The following is a 17,345-nucleotide window of genomic DNA, read 5'->3' on the forward strand; positions in this document are numbered from 1 at the left end:
ACAATACCAGAGCCCTGGCAATACTTACGTTAGTCTTTAAAACAAAATGAATAACTTGCTTATATTTAAATAATTTTAAAGGAGAAATCCAGTTCACACATAGATCTCCGTTCCTCGAAGTCACCGAATAAACTAACTACCGGAAAAAAACGAAAACGAAATTTACGAAACGTTTTTCATTTTTTCCCTGCACCGACAGTACTCGGCGATCTATGTGAAAACTCGCCGATGTATCCCTCATCACTACGATGAAGTAGCAACAGACTACATACATACAACAGCAAAACGAGTTATTTACACACGTAATATCACACATATATTCATAAATATTTTTTTAAAATACTAATTTTTCTTGATCCGTAGTCAGGATGGCCGAGCGGTCTAAGGCGCTGCGTTCAGGTCGCAGTCTCCCCTGGAGGCGTGGGTTCGAATCCCACTTCTGACATCACTTTTCAATTTCTTACACACCAGTTTTAATTTGTAGCTTCAAATTATTACCTACAGACATGCATTACTTCTGCCATTTCCATTGAAAGGCTTTAACACTGTTTCAGACTTGATTTTAATGAACATTTAATAAACTGTCCAACCATAATATATTTCAGGAATAAGTAAATGTTTTAAACTGAACAAGCTCAAGATAAACTTCAATTATTACATTCCAACAAAAATGGCACATTTCAGTAACAAAATTAGTTGTGCTTTTTAAAAAAAAAGCAAATATATATATATAAAAAAACTTGAACCAGAGGACAATGCACATGAAATATGGAAAAGGGGTGATCTTAATTTGCTGGTCTCATCATAAGAAAATACTGACAGTAGGACTCAACATGGTGAAATAAAAGCAAACGGTCTATAAAAGCAAAGTGTTTTCAAGATATACACCTTTGTCAAAGTATTGTATCATTCATAATACAAGTCTAAATTGTATTGCTCTGCAAAATGATTCATCTCAGATGACTACCATTTAAGTTAACTAAAATTATTGTTAATCATTAGTGACATATGCCTAAGAATGATTAAAGCAATAGTATATCAGATCTACATTGGCGACTTTTGTGAAATTTTGTGTTGTTGTTTATGTGTCTGAAACCCATGGTACCTTCACATGGACGTTCTTCATTGCAGAATACCTGTGGAGAAAATGTAGACACATACTTTTGTTAATTCAATGGCATGTAAACAATAAAAAAACTCAGGATATAGTATTGCTTACTAATTAGATTAAAATTAGGGATGCTCCGATCAGTGTTTCTGGGGCCAATCACTAATTACTGATCATTGAAATCATTGAAATTAGTATCTGCCGATACTGATCACAGGATGGGCATTGAAAGAAAGTGAAGGGCTCTACACTAACTTTTTAACTGTTTAACCCTCTATCCACTCAAGTCGCATTATTGCTACAAGCGTCATTACTGAATAACACAGATGATAGACCCGACTACAGTGTAAAATATCATTTGTACTCTTTACCATTAGCTGGCAGACATCCAGAGCTTCGATTCAAGCTCAGATTTGATTGTGAAAGTTTTCAGGAAGTACTAATATTACACGCGAGAAACACTCAAAGACGACTTGCATTTCCTCCATAACGCGTAAGCGATATGGGCCATAGTTTTGCACAAATTGAAGCAGAAATACACCAAATGTTGAAAAAAAAGTGCACGTGTGATAGTCTTGGGTCTGTTATTCACCCATTCTGATTCTGAAGGAGAATATGATCGATCGTCTAATGACAGTGATAGTCATGGTGCGTCTGTGAATGAAGGTGCATCTTTGCGTCTTTGTGACAGTGTCCACTAAGCATACCATGCTTATTTCAACCCTCTGCCCAACATAGCTGGAGGTGCCAGTGGTTTACTATTGTTGGTTTACATGTGACCGTTCTCCTATTCATTTGTTATGTGGGTGAAATGACAAAGTAAAACTGCTAATCTGGTATTTACTGGTAAACTAGTAAACTAACTAAACTGCTAATCTAGTATTTACAGAATGTGCATAATTCGAGGTGGTTGCCATCCAGTGACGTCATAATATGCAAATTGGATAAGTAAATTTACCCCCTTCATAAACTTTTGTTCATACTCAATGATTTTCACATTTACAGTAGGACTTTAGCTCTGATCACTTTCAAGCCATGGCCTTTTTTGATGTAATTTTGATGTAAAAATCCAATGTTGTTTTTTTAAAACCCTGACGGCTAAAGGGATAAAGCCAAGTTACACATGCCAAGGCACCAGTTCCAAAGATTAATGACTGACAACATTTAGGGGAAACTAAATGTAAAGAATATTAGTGCCTGCTTTACTGCTGGTCTGTTTTATTTTTCTATTTTGTTTTTATAAAATCATGCATAGTCATATTTCCATTTAGCCTGTATATCAAGTACCCTGCAAAATGTAATTTATTTGTGAATCCATCTGTTGCAAATCCAAATGGTGATATCTAACTCCATACTGCAGGCCTACTACTACTAAAACAAACAGCCCATTTCCCTTCCACAACTTGACACAGCCTAGGAAATTTATTGTAAATGACCCCATAATAGGTTATTTAAATCAAGGCAATTTATCTGTTTATAAATCATATTCTTCATCATGTAGGCCTGACCTTTGTTTATTAGTTCATGACTGAAGAGGCCTTATGCCTTTATGTATTAAGGGGTGAGGGGCTTTTCATTTGGAACAGGCTATCATGAGATTTGTTTTTGTTTTTTGAGTCTGCCAATGCTCGTTCAGAGAAGGAAGTTCATTGTAACGTAACAGTGTAACAGCTTTAGCACCTGTACGAGGCGCTAATGTGTAAACGGTGTTATTAGATCCTACTTGATTTTGAAAGACAGGCAAATAAACAGTAAGAATATCAGCAGTAACGACTACGTCACTAGCCTACAATACAGGGATCCTTAGACGTATCTGCATTGATGGGGGCAATAATGTTACTTTCGTTTTCAACTTTAGCTTGTAGGCTATTCAGTGTAAACAAGCATGAATGGAAGTCATCAGTAGCGCTCTACTGGAGTATGAAAATGGGAGTATGACGGGAGGCTGTTTTCATCTGATCTGCTCTTCTGATTGGCCTTCAGAGTACTCTGACCAAACTATTATGACTGAATATTAGGGCTGTGTACCGAACACTGTACTTTTACCGGTACCGTTCCGTGTACCGTTCATTTTGTAGGCTACAGTTTGCTGGTTAGCCTACACATGCGGATAACCTGATAGGCTATGCGTAACGTTAGCGTGTCAAGGTGGGACAATGCTTTGCATTAAAACGAGCTGAGTTTAAATTCACGTTGGCATGGAAGATTTTATTTGTCAAAGAATAACCGAACGACCACACTCATTTAAACTAGCCTACACACCCCTGTTAAAGACTGACTGAAACTAAGTAACTTAAAGATAGAAATAGGAAGGAGGGGATGATAACCTACTGTTAAATTGCATAAAACACATACAAAAGTGGCTGGATTGCTTTTTTCATGAGCATGGCCTAAAACAGCCTCATCATCACATAACCCCAATAGACTAATTATTTGTTCTATGTTTGAGTTTGATTGAGTCTGTTTAAAAACAATGTTTACTATCCACTGTTCATATGTTCATACTTTAAGAGGGAAGAGGGCGGATGAGAGGGGTTTGTATTGTGTTAAAAATGTTCTCAATGTATAAATGGAGTTTTTTGCTTATAAAAAGTTGCTTGCTTAACTTAAATTAAATGCTGTAGTTGTTACAAACAAGGTGTTACAGATTCAGTAAGGGTAAGGTACCAAAAACAAGTACCGTTGAATACCGACACCGAACCTCAAGCACCAGTACCGATATTGGTTCAAATCTCAACCAATCGATCGGAGCATCCCCAATTACAATATTTACGTATTAACTGGCTTATACTTACATTGTTTGACACCAGTGTTTGTTTCAGTGGATTCCTTTGTACTGTTGGAGATGCTTCCATTTTTTTCAGATCTCCAGAGAGCAAGTGCATTCCCCTCCATCTCTTTCTGATCAGCTAACAGGTCTGCTCCCTCGGGCGTCAATTCAGGTATCTCTACTGTAAGCTCATCGTTGGTACCCAGATTTTTTGAGTCAGGAGTGTCAGCCAAATGGCTTGTGACTTGTCTTTCAGGAGAACTTCTGAGATTCTGAGAGTGCTCTTGTTCAAATCTAAGTCCAAGCATAAGGTCAATGTACAAGGCATGGTCAGCATCAACAAGTGCTTTGGCAAGACAGACTCCATCCATCAGAATATCTACTTCCCACTGCATCTCTGAGACACACTGTCTGAAGAAAATCTTAAGATTTCTATGACATATGAGTTCTTGGAAAAAGATAACAGCACAATCTGACCACTGTCCATCATCGGCTGGCTTTATTCCTCGCAGTAAACATGGATAGATTACTTTTGGCAGCCTGGCCAATTCAGCAGGCAGAATTTTCAGTTTGCCTCTGTGCTCTTGTAGAATATGTGTACAAACTCCATAATCTACAAGATTCATCACCACGGATGCACCGTCAACATGAAGTATCTCTGCCCGGCACCATTTCTTTGTATCTTTATGCCTGATCAGGCAGGCAGCTCCAGGAATAAGGTGTGCATCGGGTAGTGTGCTTAGAAGATCTGGTAAGCTCTCTAATGCGTCTGACACAGCAGTTGTAATCACATTGTGGTCTTGATCCTCAAGAGCAATGTAAAATTCTCCTGGGTTGGTTACAGCAGCCACAAAACCTGAGTACTCTTGCCCTATTGTAACAGGATCCATGAACAGTTCTCGGGGCTGATTTTCTTGTTCAGTTGCAGATTCTTTTGTCTGTGCAAGATGTTTATGAGATGAGGAGTCATGTGACCTTTGCTCTTCGCCATGATCATAATACTGTGTTCTTTTTTGTTGAATGAGAAGCTCATTCATGAAGATCTCAACACTCCAAAGCTCAAGGGCTTCTGAGTAGGATACAAACATCAATTTGATAGTTTGACCAACTAAAGGGCTGAGAATTTCTTTTAACATTGTGATGGGTGCACCACATCCATTCCATTTACAATGAATTGCTTGTTCTGGCATCTGACTGACATCATCACGAAGATGTTTGAGACATCCCACTGATATCTCCTCTGTGCTACCATAATCGAGGAACTGAACTGTACATTTTTTCTGTTCAATCCAAACATGACGCACAACTGCTCGGCGCCACTGATCATTGACTGATTTAGTCAAACACTTTAGACCTTCTGCCACGTCTTTCACTGGGACAAAGTGGCATTCTGGCTCACTTTCATCAATTAGATTTTCAAGGGCAACAAGTTGTGCAACACTCCTCTTAAGTTGGATGTAAAGCTCTCCATTCTCTAAAACTGTCAGAAGATTTCCTTCCTCAGTCTGTCCCTCTCTAGCAATCAGCTGTGGGATTTCTCTGTTCTTTGCAGGGGAGATAGAAAATGGCCCTTTCTTATTGGGAACAATATCCAAGACAGAGGGGGCTCTCTCAGGCAAATGTGTCCCAAGACTCATTGAGGTCACCAAATCAGGAGGATTAACTTGCAATGCAGTGGGATTGGTGTACACATTGGTTGGTAATTTCTGGTGTTGTTTCTTTGTTTTTCTTTGCATCAAAACATATCCATGTCGTTTGACATAGGTGGTTCTCCTGCGTCTGGTCCGTCCTGAAATGGGTTGCCGGTTCAACTGACTCTTTTCTTGGACCACCATACTTTCATTGGGTTCTCTGAATTCTGTCTCATGCTTATTTCCACTTTCAGACTGGCAAGAACTGGAGCTTTCATTTGAGGCTTGGGTCACTTCTTTTCCCATTTCAGTATCATGCTCCGATTGCTTGAATTCTTTCAGATCCATTTTAACTTCCCAATGTGTCCCAGTCAGTCTGATAAATTCCACCTCAAAAGGTTTGTCTTTTAGCACAGCTTCAAAGGAGGGATGATTCACAAGTGAATGTGTCTTAACAAGAGAGCATGGTATGCATAGTCTGGGCTGAGACAAAAACTCACTGGTTAGTCTATAAACTTTGCTCTGATCAACAGTAGCTACATTTCCATAATCAATGAACTCAATGGAAAAATGTCTCTTCTTTGAGGCATCAGTAACAACTGCACGGTAAAGAGCACCATCTTCTTCAAATTCAGCAGCAATAAGATCACCATTGTGTAGTTCTGATTTGACATTTTGAGCCTTCTCTTTAAATGATGAGCAATTGAGATCCTCGCCCATTTTAAGTATGTTTGCTTCATCCTCTTGCATTTGGATAAAGAAATTGTTGATTGAATTTACATGGGAAGCAAACCCAACACCCGTAAAACCAGACTTCACTTTGATTTCAGGGAGAGAGTCAAGTTTTGGAAGCGCCAAGTCACAGTCTTGACTTCGGAGGAGCTGTTCACAGTCCCGTTTTTTACTTCCAGTTGTTTTATTTTCTGGCTGTTTTCTGGGGGTTGTTGGACTTCTACTTTCTGGGTGTTTGAAGGACTTATGATCCCTATTAAAGACCTTTTTGAGCTCTGGCTTGTCTGGCGACCTTTTGTTGTGTCCAGAATCATGTACTGCTCTGACAGTTCTCTGGTTCTGAGGTGGCACTCTTTCAGTATTTGCATTATCAGTAGCAGAACCCTTCTCTCTTACTTCATGGGCAGAAATGACCTCTCTGATTTTTTCATTGATGTGGGTGTCACCATCGAACATGTCAACACTGAACGTTCCATCTTTGTCTTTGGCCATGAATGTAGCTTGAACTGGCTTATTTAAACTTATGTTCTCTAGCCAGGTATTCACCTCTGCCAGGGTTTCACCTTTGGGAATATTTGCAAGGCTACACTTCAAGGCTTGCATAGGAGCCATCAACAAATCTGTTGTGCTGTGCTCTAGAGGCTTAACATTGCTTTTCTCAACTATTTGCTTGTTTCCATAATCAACAAAAAACACATTCAGAAGTTCATTAGACAGGACAGGCTTACTGATCCCTCGGTACCATTTCCCATCCTCAGAGTATTTTGCAAGACAAAGGCTTCCTGGTTTGACAGCGGACTTCGAACACAGTGTTTCACCACTCTCTTTTGCAATGGTTTCCATGAGTTTTTCGATAGCCTCCTCATTTCTGCACAGTTGGCAATATATCTCCCATGGACTTGCCACATGAGTGACATAAATTTTCTCTTTGCTTCCAGGTGTGAGGCCGAAGGAAGAGTACATAAAGGAAACTGGGTAAGCTGTTGGGATAAGAGGTTTCAGTGGCTGGACCTTCACTGCAAGCCCTTGCTTCACAAGGAATGTCGTTGCTTGTTCTGAAGTTGTGTGAAGGTCAACAACATTGCACAAGCCTATATTCTTCACATATAGCTCAGCATGAATGGTACACTTCAAACTCACAGACTTCTCAAAAACAAACTCTTTAAGTGAATGACTTGCTTCATTGCTCCAGGATTTTCCATCCATAGGTTCAATCAAATTGTACAGGCTGCATCTGAATGACTGCCCTTCCAACTGATTGAATTCTGGAGGAAGTGTCTGAAGGTTAGTCATCTGCTCTTGTATGACAAGGCCATAATCCACCAAGGCCACTTGACACTGAATCAGTTTTCTTGAAAGGAGGCAGCCCCTGTACCACTTGCCATCCTCTACTAGCTTCACTGCACAAAGGACTTCACCTGGCATCAACGGCATCTCATGTGTCTGGTAAAACACCTGCATCTCTTCCATCAGTTTGGTCAAATTGCTAATCTGGCTCTCACGCTGGCACCAAAAATCTGAAGGGGAAGCAAGGTTACAGCACCGCACAGTTAATTCCTCTCCAGGCTTGAATCTCTGCATCTTCAATTTGTTTGGTATGCCAGGCTTTTGATTCTCTGCCTTTTCCTTAATTGTGCATTCTTTCTCTGTGACTTTTTCCTGTGTTCTTTCTTTGATTTTTTTATTCAAAGCTTTTGGCTTCAGGGCTTTTGTCTTACACTTTTTCGAATCTTCTCCCACAGAAACAGAGTACACAGTTGTTGGTGTGTATTTCCAATACAGTGCTATATTTTCGTTTGTCATGCGGAGTCCCAGGCTCTCTTTGTTAAGTGTGCCGATCTCATGCAGGTCCACAAGATATCGATCATTTGTTTTGTGGATGATGTGTATTTCAAGGGCTTTGTTTGACACTGTACGCCTGAAGTATTTTGTTGCAGTTTCAGTCCAAACATCTTCCACTGGAAGGACATGAGCCAAAGCACAGCTCAAAACAAATTCCGATTCAGTGGTGAAACTCTCAGGCAGTTTTTTAATAAGCCAACTTGGCACCTTTTCAGTATTGCCAAAGTCTGCAAAAAATACTTCAGCTCCATTTTCCAGAATGTCAGTGACTATGGCACGATAATAGTGTAGATCCTTCTCATACATTGCTAAGCAAAGTGTGCCAGGCACTGGATTTTCAAGAAGGTCCTCTTCCTGTTGTAATGTACTAATGTAATCAGCCAATGTGTTCATCAAGTGTTCAAAGTCTTGATTTCGCTTTGCAGTTCTTATCCAGAAGTTACCAGGGCTGAGAACATGTTCCACATAACCTTCAAACACTGCACCTACTTCAAAGTCTTCCTTTGGGATATTGCTTGGTATGATCCGTGTCTCATTTGTGCACCGTAAAGGAATGGTCATGTTGTGATCATGCACTTTACTTGTCTGTGCAACAATGTCAGGCGTTACCTCTGTTTTGACCTCTGGGTCAACTTCAACACTGCACAGTGTCACATGATAGAAATTGTGTTCCTTGTCAAAGTCATTGATTTTGACACTCAAAGCACTGCCAAGAAGTCCCTTCATGAGCAAATCACGCTGTTCTTTCTTCAAATCCTCATTTTCCTGAGTGACACTGGACAATGCACATGGGAAAGCCATGATTGGTTTCATCAGGAAATCAGAAGGAAGTGGACAGATATTTTTGACCTTAATCAACTCACAGTATCCATAGTCAACAAACAGAACTCTAACTTGTGAATTTACTGGCAGAAACTGCACATAGCCTCTGTGCCATTTTTCATCTTTGCCTTTAACAGCACAGAGCAGACCTAGGTTTCCCTCTGGTGCATCCCTGATGTTTTCAGTCTTTGAGTCACACAAGAGTGCCAATTTCTCAGACATTAACTTCAGTTCTTCTTCCACACAGATCATCTGGCAGTAAAATGCACTAGGGTTAACTGCTGCACTTAGTCGCACCTTTACCATTTCTCCAACTGTCTGCTTGGGACCACAACATGAGAGAATGTTCTCAACACCCTGAACACATGGAGGTTTGAAAGATAGTCCTTGTCCTATTTGATTCTTGATCAACAGATCAGGGATTTGTTCACAGTCTGGTCTAATTGGAACTTCAGTCAGCATTTCCACAAACAACAGAAAAGTGCCTGTATCAACAGATCTCCCGAAGTTAAGTTTGGATAAATCATTAGTGATAGTAGGTGATTCGAGTATGAGGACCTTGTGCGGCAGTAGGGCATGGATGTAACCATTTATGAAACTGCCCATCAATGAGGAGAAATACTTTCCGGTCTGTGGTGTCCAACATTCACCCACTGGTAACACATTGGCAAAAAACCCACAGACAATCTTAGGGGGAAGCATGAGTAACTCCTCGGAGGCACAGGCCAAATGGTTGTCACTTATTGACAGAACATTTCCATGATCAATGAGAAAAACATCAAAGAGATCTTTTTGCTTGTTTTGAACTCTTCCTCTGTACCAACGACCAGTAAGGTCATCCTCCACCAAACAAAGTCTTCCCACATCCACAGGCCCCCTGACTTTCTCTGCATTCTGAATCTCTACTCTCAGTATGTTGTAGTCTAACTCACAAGTTGACACATACTGACCCTGGAAGTGCACTAAAATGTCTGCGGGGTTGCAGTCAACATGTGTTAATTTGATTTCCACAGACCATTCAGCACTTGGAGCAGTAACCTCAGGACTGTCCTGTGACCTAGAAAGACAAATACCAAAAGATTTCACATTAAGTTCTTCCTGCTTTTTGTTAAATAAATACAATCACAAAGTCAGCCTTGTACAATATCCTTGTAGTGTATTGATTCAGTCTCATAAGTAAAACCATAACCATCACAGCAAACCAGGGCAAGGTAAGGTGGTCTGGTCTGGAACTACAGCAATCATTGGTTTGCGTGCAGGATATAAAATTAACATCCGCCAAGCGGGTAGATTTTATATTTGGCGAGAAATATTTGCCATGGCAGGTAGCATTCAATGTTTACACCATCTAACAAGCCATATAATTAAAAAAAAAAAAAAAAAAAAAAAAAAAAAAAAAAACTCAGTCTCTTCTCCATTTCTGTTTACAGGATCAAGCTTTACTTCTGTCTTCTATTGTATGTCTGGCTATTTCAATTAAAACAGTATGCAAATCAATGCATGAGGTACAGGTCATTTTACATCACAAGCCAGATCAGTCACGCCACTTAACAGTGAAGTTAGCATGGTGGTAGACATTAAAGTTAGGCTAAATAAACTGCTTACAAAATACATTGTGCTGACTTGCATTTAATTTTGAGTGTTAAAAATAACATATACAACCCCAAATCAGAAAAAGTTGGGATGTTGTGTAAAATGCAAATAAAAACAGAATGTGATAATATATTTCTGTTGTTGACTCGCTCACAGTCCTTGGTGGCCATGTCAGCTGCTTTGTAAAATGTTGCATTAAGACCACAAAAAGTCTACACGAAATAAATGTGAGCTTTCATTCCCAAACACTCACTAGACTACGTGCAGTGCCAAGTTTGAGGTTGTTTTTGTTCCGTAGGCCTAATGCATGCATTGTTAAATATTAGATGCACCAATTGATCGGCTGGTGACCGGAATTGGCCTATTTTCACGTGATCGGCCATGACCAGCGACCGGCCGGTCAGTCTGAGACATGCCGATTTTATGCCGGTCAAATGCACTTGCGCACCACAATTGTAACAACACCCAGCTGAGTTTGCAAAGTTTGAAGAAGCTAGCAACCAAGCCAACACTAAGGGCTGGATGTAGAACACTGTGCTTTGCCATATTGCGTGAAATTTACTAAGCTGTCACTTCATTAGGCTACGTAAACATCGCTCATCACTGCCCGATCCTGCCGCTAATTGCGTGCCCACAGCTGAACCACAAGCGCAGCTGAACGGAGATAACCGATTGCGACATTAAAAAGAATCAAAGTTTAGCGATCATAGGCTACATGATAATAAGATGTCAACAAGCAGCGACATACAGTAGCCCTAGTAGTACTCTACTTAAAAAATACTCAAACTATTTACTGTACGTAGACTAGGCCTAGTCTAGCAGATTGAGAAGTGGATGTTGTGAAAGTGAACAAACGTAGCCTATTAGAAAGGCAAACAAAAGTTAAAGTTGCTTTTGACATAGTAGCCTACAATGTAGAAAACTGACGCTCTGAATACTGAATCAGCTGTCTCTGAAAGTTTATATAGCCTAATTGATGCATTTAACCGGAATTTGGATTTAAGTTTAAGTTTTTCACCGCAAAACAGACGTGCGCTGTTTTCATATATGGTGGAACACATAATCGCTATTAGCACTTCTCCTCCCTTGTGTTTACGTGATGGCCTACTCCCTCGCCCTCCCATAAATGCATCAATGCATATGAAAATATGTTCGATGATAGCATGTTCAAATGCATCATGAAAATTGTTTTAGTATTTTTAGTATTCATAACAGTGCATTAATATTAGTAGTGTGTGAAATGAATGTCCCACACTGGGAAGCATTATAGTTTGATACTGCAGCTTAAGTTAGACTTGAAAAAGAATCTGTCTGCTCACCGGTTCCATTTTTTTAACAGCCATTTAATTATTGATAAGTTGATTACATTTCTATATTAACATAAAGAAAAGATAGAAAATGGTTAGAAGAAATGAAATCTGAATCGGCTAAAATCGGTATCAGGTATCAGCAGGTTAAACTCTCTGAAAAATCAGAATCAGCCCAAAAAATTGCAATCGGTGCATCTCCATTAAATATATCAGTAAAAGTAGCATACATTGGCTTTCTCCGCTCTACTACCCCTACAGCTAAGCGCAAGACCAGGGTGAGACCAGAGACTGGGGAGTTTTGGCAGCACTGAATCACGGGTCAAAATGTAGGATGTTTGAATGACTATCATGTCAGACATCAACAATTAAGTATGCAGTTTGCTTGCATAAAATGATTCCGCGAATTTTGCAAAAACACGCCAACAAACATGGGCATACAGTGTCTGTTCAAAACAACGAAGAAATTATGTGGAATAAACTTACAATTGGAATAGCCCAGCCTATTTTGGACTTTGAATAAACTAAAGACAATTCCAACTGCAAGGTCCCAAATTAAAACGAGCGATATGCTAATGGCCCGAATTTAAGGACGTTTCAGAATGCCACAGCTACAGACAACGATTGGCAGACAGTGAGATGTCACTTATGCTGCCTACCAGAGAATGTTTTTAATTCACATCGTTGCAAATTTCATATGATGAATCATTCCACAAAATGGTTTGTCTTCTCTATCATAAAGTTATTCAATAAGCTTAACAATAGACATATAGCCTTTACTCAAAATTAGGCTCATCATTTTGATCTATAAAAAAATGTCACATGCAGCCATGCCTAAATTCTGCTCACTGCACATTTATTGAATGCTTAGCTGGAATTATGCTTTTCCATCATCTTATTTTTAAAGCATGCCTACCTGCAGGCATGCAATTGGGCTATGTGTTTTCTACAGGAATAGCATGTTTGAACGGGCACTGCAAGAATAAACTGCTCACAATGTAGTTTATGGCAATGTGGTTATCACAGAACAAAGACCTATTTTATTCTTATTCTTTCTATTTTATACACTCTTTTATTTCTTAAACAAATAACTTACTGTATATGAAGAGCCTTTCATTAGGAATCTAGACAGTTATGCCTATTCAAATACATAATGCCCCACATTGATTAGAACCTTGTTATGGGAGAACATTTCTACATGTTAAAATTTGTATTAAAAATGACTAGCGGCCGATATATCAGTTATCAGTTTTTGAATAACTCAAATATCAAAATCAAAAATAGGTTATCAGCCTTCAAAATCCCATATTGGTCAGGCTCTATAGGAGATGGAGACAAATTGACACACACACACGCATGCACACACATCCACACAATTAGACACACACACACAGGCAAGCACACACATCCACACAATCATCGGTCATATTTTGTACTGCTATGCGGTACATCTAGTTCGACTAAGCGTACCAGTAGTTAGAGAAACGCTGAATTTCTCATTTTGTTCTGCAGTGTAAAAATAGTAAGTAAAAGAAAGATGGTGTTCCGAAATGTTACACCAGGCTGGTTTGAAGAACCTTAAATATAGAACATTTAGCCTAGCTTTCTGTACAATTTTTTATTTTCTCTATAACTCCCAAGTGTGTTATTTCATTGTTGAGTTTTCAGTTGTGTTCTACACTGTAAAAATATTATGAAAAAGACACATAAAAGAGTTCCAAAACTTTAGACTAGTAGTGTATATTCACCATATTGTTATAAAACCTTCACCATAATTTCACAGTGGTTGCTAGCCTAGTTCAATGTAAAACAGTTTTTACCTTTTGTCTGGAGAAGGAACAGAGAACATGGTAGAGAAGCCGTACGTTTCTGGAAAAAGTAACAAACATTCTCTGTTATGGTAATACTCCAAACAGTATTGGACAAACTAGTAAAGGCATGTCAAAAATAATTCTTTCATGATTGTCATATGCAAAATCTTTTTAAATATTTCATTCAAGTGCACACACACACACTAACGGTAGGTTTCCACTGTAGCATATTTTGCTTAACTTTCATTCAGGTTGAATTTGTGTGAAATTTGCTCTGATTGGCCAAAATGAAAGAGAGAGAGTTGACTAAGGAAAGCGAAACAGTGTTGGGGAATCCTTAACTTTATGCCAATGAAAACCAAATTGGAGAACCAATCAGTTCAGTGGTTGTGTGTTTGGTATGAGTATAAGTATAAGTATAAGTATAAGTATATATACGTATCCCAATCCGTGAATTAGTGAAACACACTCAGCACACAGTGAAAGCACACACTAATCCCGGCGCAGTGAGCTGCCTGATACAACAGCTCGGGGAGCAGTGAGGGGTTAAGTGCCTTGCTCAAGGGCACTTCAGCCATGCCTATTGGGGTTCGAACCGGCAACCCTCCGGTAACAAGTCCGAAGCGCTAACCAGTAGGCCACGTTACGTTTTGTGACATTACAAAAAAAGTCTGACCAAGATGGCAGGCGCTACAGGTATAACATAAAAATATTTATATGATAAGTTTTCTAGACAAATATTGGTGTTTACACAAACATAAATTGTTGTTTATTTGCCCCACAAACTTAGAATAGACCACTGTAGATGTTAATTAAGGGCACAATCAAACCAGAGTTCATTTGGACAGTTGATACGGTTAATTTTAATAATATGAACACAGTCTACTGAACTTGGGTGCAGACCTGAGGCTGAACCTCAGTCCACCAGAAAACAGTGGTCTGGGGTACGGTTCGCTAGAACACTGGTGAGATTTGAATACTGACAGTGTTGTGAATCAGAATCATTTCTGTAAAGGTATATACTGTGTACTTCTTATGGTCATTTGTGATTTTTGTATACATGTGTATCTCTTGTATACATGTGTATCTCTTGTGTCTTTGGTCTGTATATTCAGAGTATCCTTTGCTTATCCTTAAATTCAATAAAAGCCTGTCCCTTTGGCCCTTTGCCTATCACCAGATGTGAAATGTTAATGTTTCTAGAAACAGTGAGGGGTCAGGCCTCTGAAGAACTTCCCAGAAAAGGGGGTAGTTTTTAATTAAAAGACAATACACGCTGACCAGACTTGATGGCACCAAAAGGCCACATCCTCTTCCACCACACCTTTACATTGCATATTCAAAGTAGGTCACTCCTTCTCTTTAACTTAAATATGGTAGACTTGTTTCTGTATAGTTAGAGAATACTGGTGAAACCCATGATGGGGTGACACAAGCTTGTACCTCCCCTTGAGGGACACTGGCCCCTCATTGAAAAGAATAAAAGCCTGGATCCTGATATTCCATCGTCCTGACTGAGTCTTAAGGAAAAATGGTAGTAAAAATATGCTATCAATACTTAGGTGTGAATGCTATCCGTTCCAAAACAAGAAAATAAACAGTGGCATCACCAAGCAATATTCATAAAGAAGCTTGTATTTATGACACAAACGGACCCGGGTGCACAAACAAAAAAGAAATGTGATCAGTGACCAGCTGGGGCAGGGCTAGGGGGGAGTAACTGCACTCGGGTTCGGTCCAGTTAAACGGATCAAGTGTGAAGGCAACCTTAAACACCCAAACTTAACAGCTAATCAACAGGCCAATAGTTTGAATCACATTTTTAGACGGTACATTTCTTTGTAAGCCTCACCAGGCAGCTACAGTGGGCATCGCTTTCAAATGACCACTTCAGTCGCGCATTACGAGGCGTAAAGCTGCGTGAAGCTTTAGTACCACTTTCAGCCACTATGCGTCGCTCTGCCTGCAGCCCCTACTGAAAAAGCAGGAGACTTGCCGAGAGTAATCCCAGCCTACAAATTCAATAACAAAATAAAATCATGCATAATTAAACATTACCTCGATTTAGGCTACTTGGGTATGTCTTAAGGCTTGACTACACGGTGGTAACGAAAATCGAAATCGAAATTTGCTGTCTACATTATTGTCAGTGTTGGGGGTAATCAAAACAGTGGTGTGATAATTGAGCCAGTAGAGAAATAATTGTTCAGAATTAATCTGTAGCCTTGGGTAGGCTTCTGCAGAAAACAATGTTGTTGCCGATACTATCTGGCGACGTTTTTAACAGGCTACGCAATAGAGGCTTAGACAACTATGACCAACGTTTTGGTTTCGTAAATTAATTTGCCCTACTTCTTGACTGCAATTTAGTCAATTGACTGCTTGACATGTCATTTTTATTTTTCTGTACAATAAACAAATACATCTGCTTTATGCCGCAGAATTACATTCATATTTGGCTGACTTCTGCAGACGCGCAAAAAAACACTGTCAGGCCTTCCTTAAAAAAAATTTAGTTTGCCGTAACCCGACCAACCCTGTCAATTTAGAACCACCCCAAATATTTATTTTTTTCCCCCTTTTAGTCCGACCGACTTGCCGGTTGTAAACTTGCTTTAAGACCGATCGATTTTTTTTACTCTAAACAACCAATACAAATAAAATACTATTTATTTTAGTAGGCCTAAGTATTGTGAATATAAATTGCCTACATACAAACGTAGGCTCTCTTAAATAAAACCCTGTGGCGTCATCTCTACACCATTGGTTTACGCATGTCACACTATGGCACAAACATCTCGACTCAACGCTTATTACTTTGCACGAAGCTCTCGAATGCGAGGACGATATGAGTCTGTTGCATAGATGTCCGAGTCACGCATAATGTTTGAAAACCACTGGCTCGTAATCACAATAATTTAACACACGACAGTTCGATACTTCATCATGTTCCCATGCCTACATTTTGGTGAGTAGCATAGAGATCGTTAAAACAATAAAGTATGGCTCTCCGTTTGGGACATCGAAAACTTATATTTTTAATAGGGTAGACTACCGTCGGAGATGCTGACTTGCAAAGGCCTCGGGATAACACGTTATCTCCCTTATCATCAGTCAATGTCTCCTTGATCAAAGTGGGGAATGAAAGAAAAAGTTTGAGAACCACTGGCTTAACAAGTTACCTGCAGTCCAGAACACACAGAATATTGCAACAGAAAGTTGCCTTTATAATCAACTACTATTTGTTCCAACAGCATTCAAACAAAGCCTTTATAAAAGTAAAAAAAAATATATTCCATAAGAAGTAAAATAAAATACTGTTACTGTAGTAACTGTATCCCAAGCTTCAGCTCCCCACGTCTGTGACAGGCAGACGTGACACCGCTAAATTCTCAGCTTGTTTATACCCCACACTGAACGCGTAAGACCGCTAGGCCCATCACTGTGGGGTGCGGTAGCCTAGCCTACTCTCTGGGATTTAGTCAAGCAATATAACCATACAAATGTTTCAAAATGAGTCATTTCGGCTTTGTCTGAACTGGCCATTGTAGGCTACGTAAAAAATAAACAAGGCCTATTCCCTATCCAATGATATCGGCAAATGTTTGTTTTCCAAAGTAAGAATTTCACTTCACCATGCACCTTCGACAATGAATAGCTCATTACACTTATGTTACTGTTGAACGTAGGCCTAACTGCTATCATTACTAGGGTTGCAAAATTCCGGGA

The 17,345-nt window shown here is 39.5% G+C and overlaps 1 protein-coding gene and 1 non-coding gene across 2 annotated transcripts in view; one reads left to right on the plus strand and one right to left on the minus strand.

Annotated features, from left to right (window-relative positions):
- Positions 1-362: 362 nt before the first annotated feature.
- Positions 363-445, plus strand: trnal-cag. The gene has a single exon. It is a non-coding gene; the product is annotated as a tRNA-Leu (tRNA).
- The window catches only part of tdrd15 (tudor domain containing 15), a 36,293-nt gene continuing 19,324 nt past the window's right edge, over positions 377-17,345 (minus strand). The window contains exons 4-6 of the mRNA XM_042095286.1: positions 13,626-13,674; positions 3,904-9,962; positions 377-1,136 (exon numbers count right to left, since the gene is read on the minus strand). Coding sequence (XP_041951220.1) covers positions 1,123-1,136; positions 3,904-9,962; positions 13,626-13,654 — 6,102 coding nt within the window. The 5' untranslated portion in view covers positions 13,655-13,674 and the 3' untranslated portion in view covers positions 377-1,122. The remainder of the gene's footprint in view (positions 1,137-3,903; positions 9,963-13,625; positions 13,675-17,345) is intronic.

The sequence above is a fragment of the Alosa sapidissima genome, chromosome 6 (assembly GCF_018492685.1).
Source record: "Alosa sapidissima isolate fAloSap1 chromosome 6, fAloSap1.pri, whole genome shotgun sequence".
In the NCBI taxonomy this organism is placed as follows: domain Eukaryota; kingdom Metazoa; phylum Chordata; class Actinopteri; order Clupeiformes; family Clupeidae; genus Alosa; species Alosa sapidissima.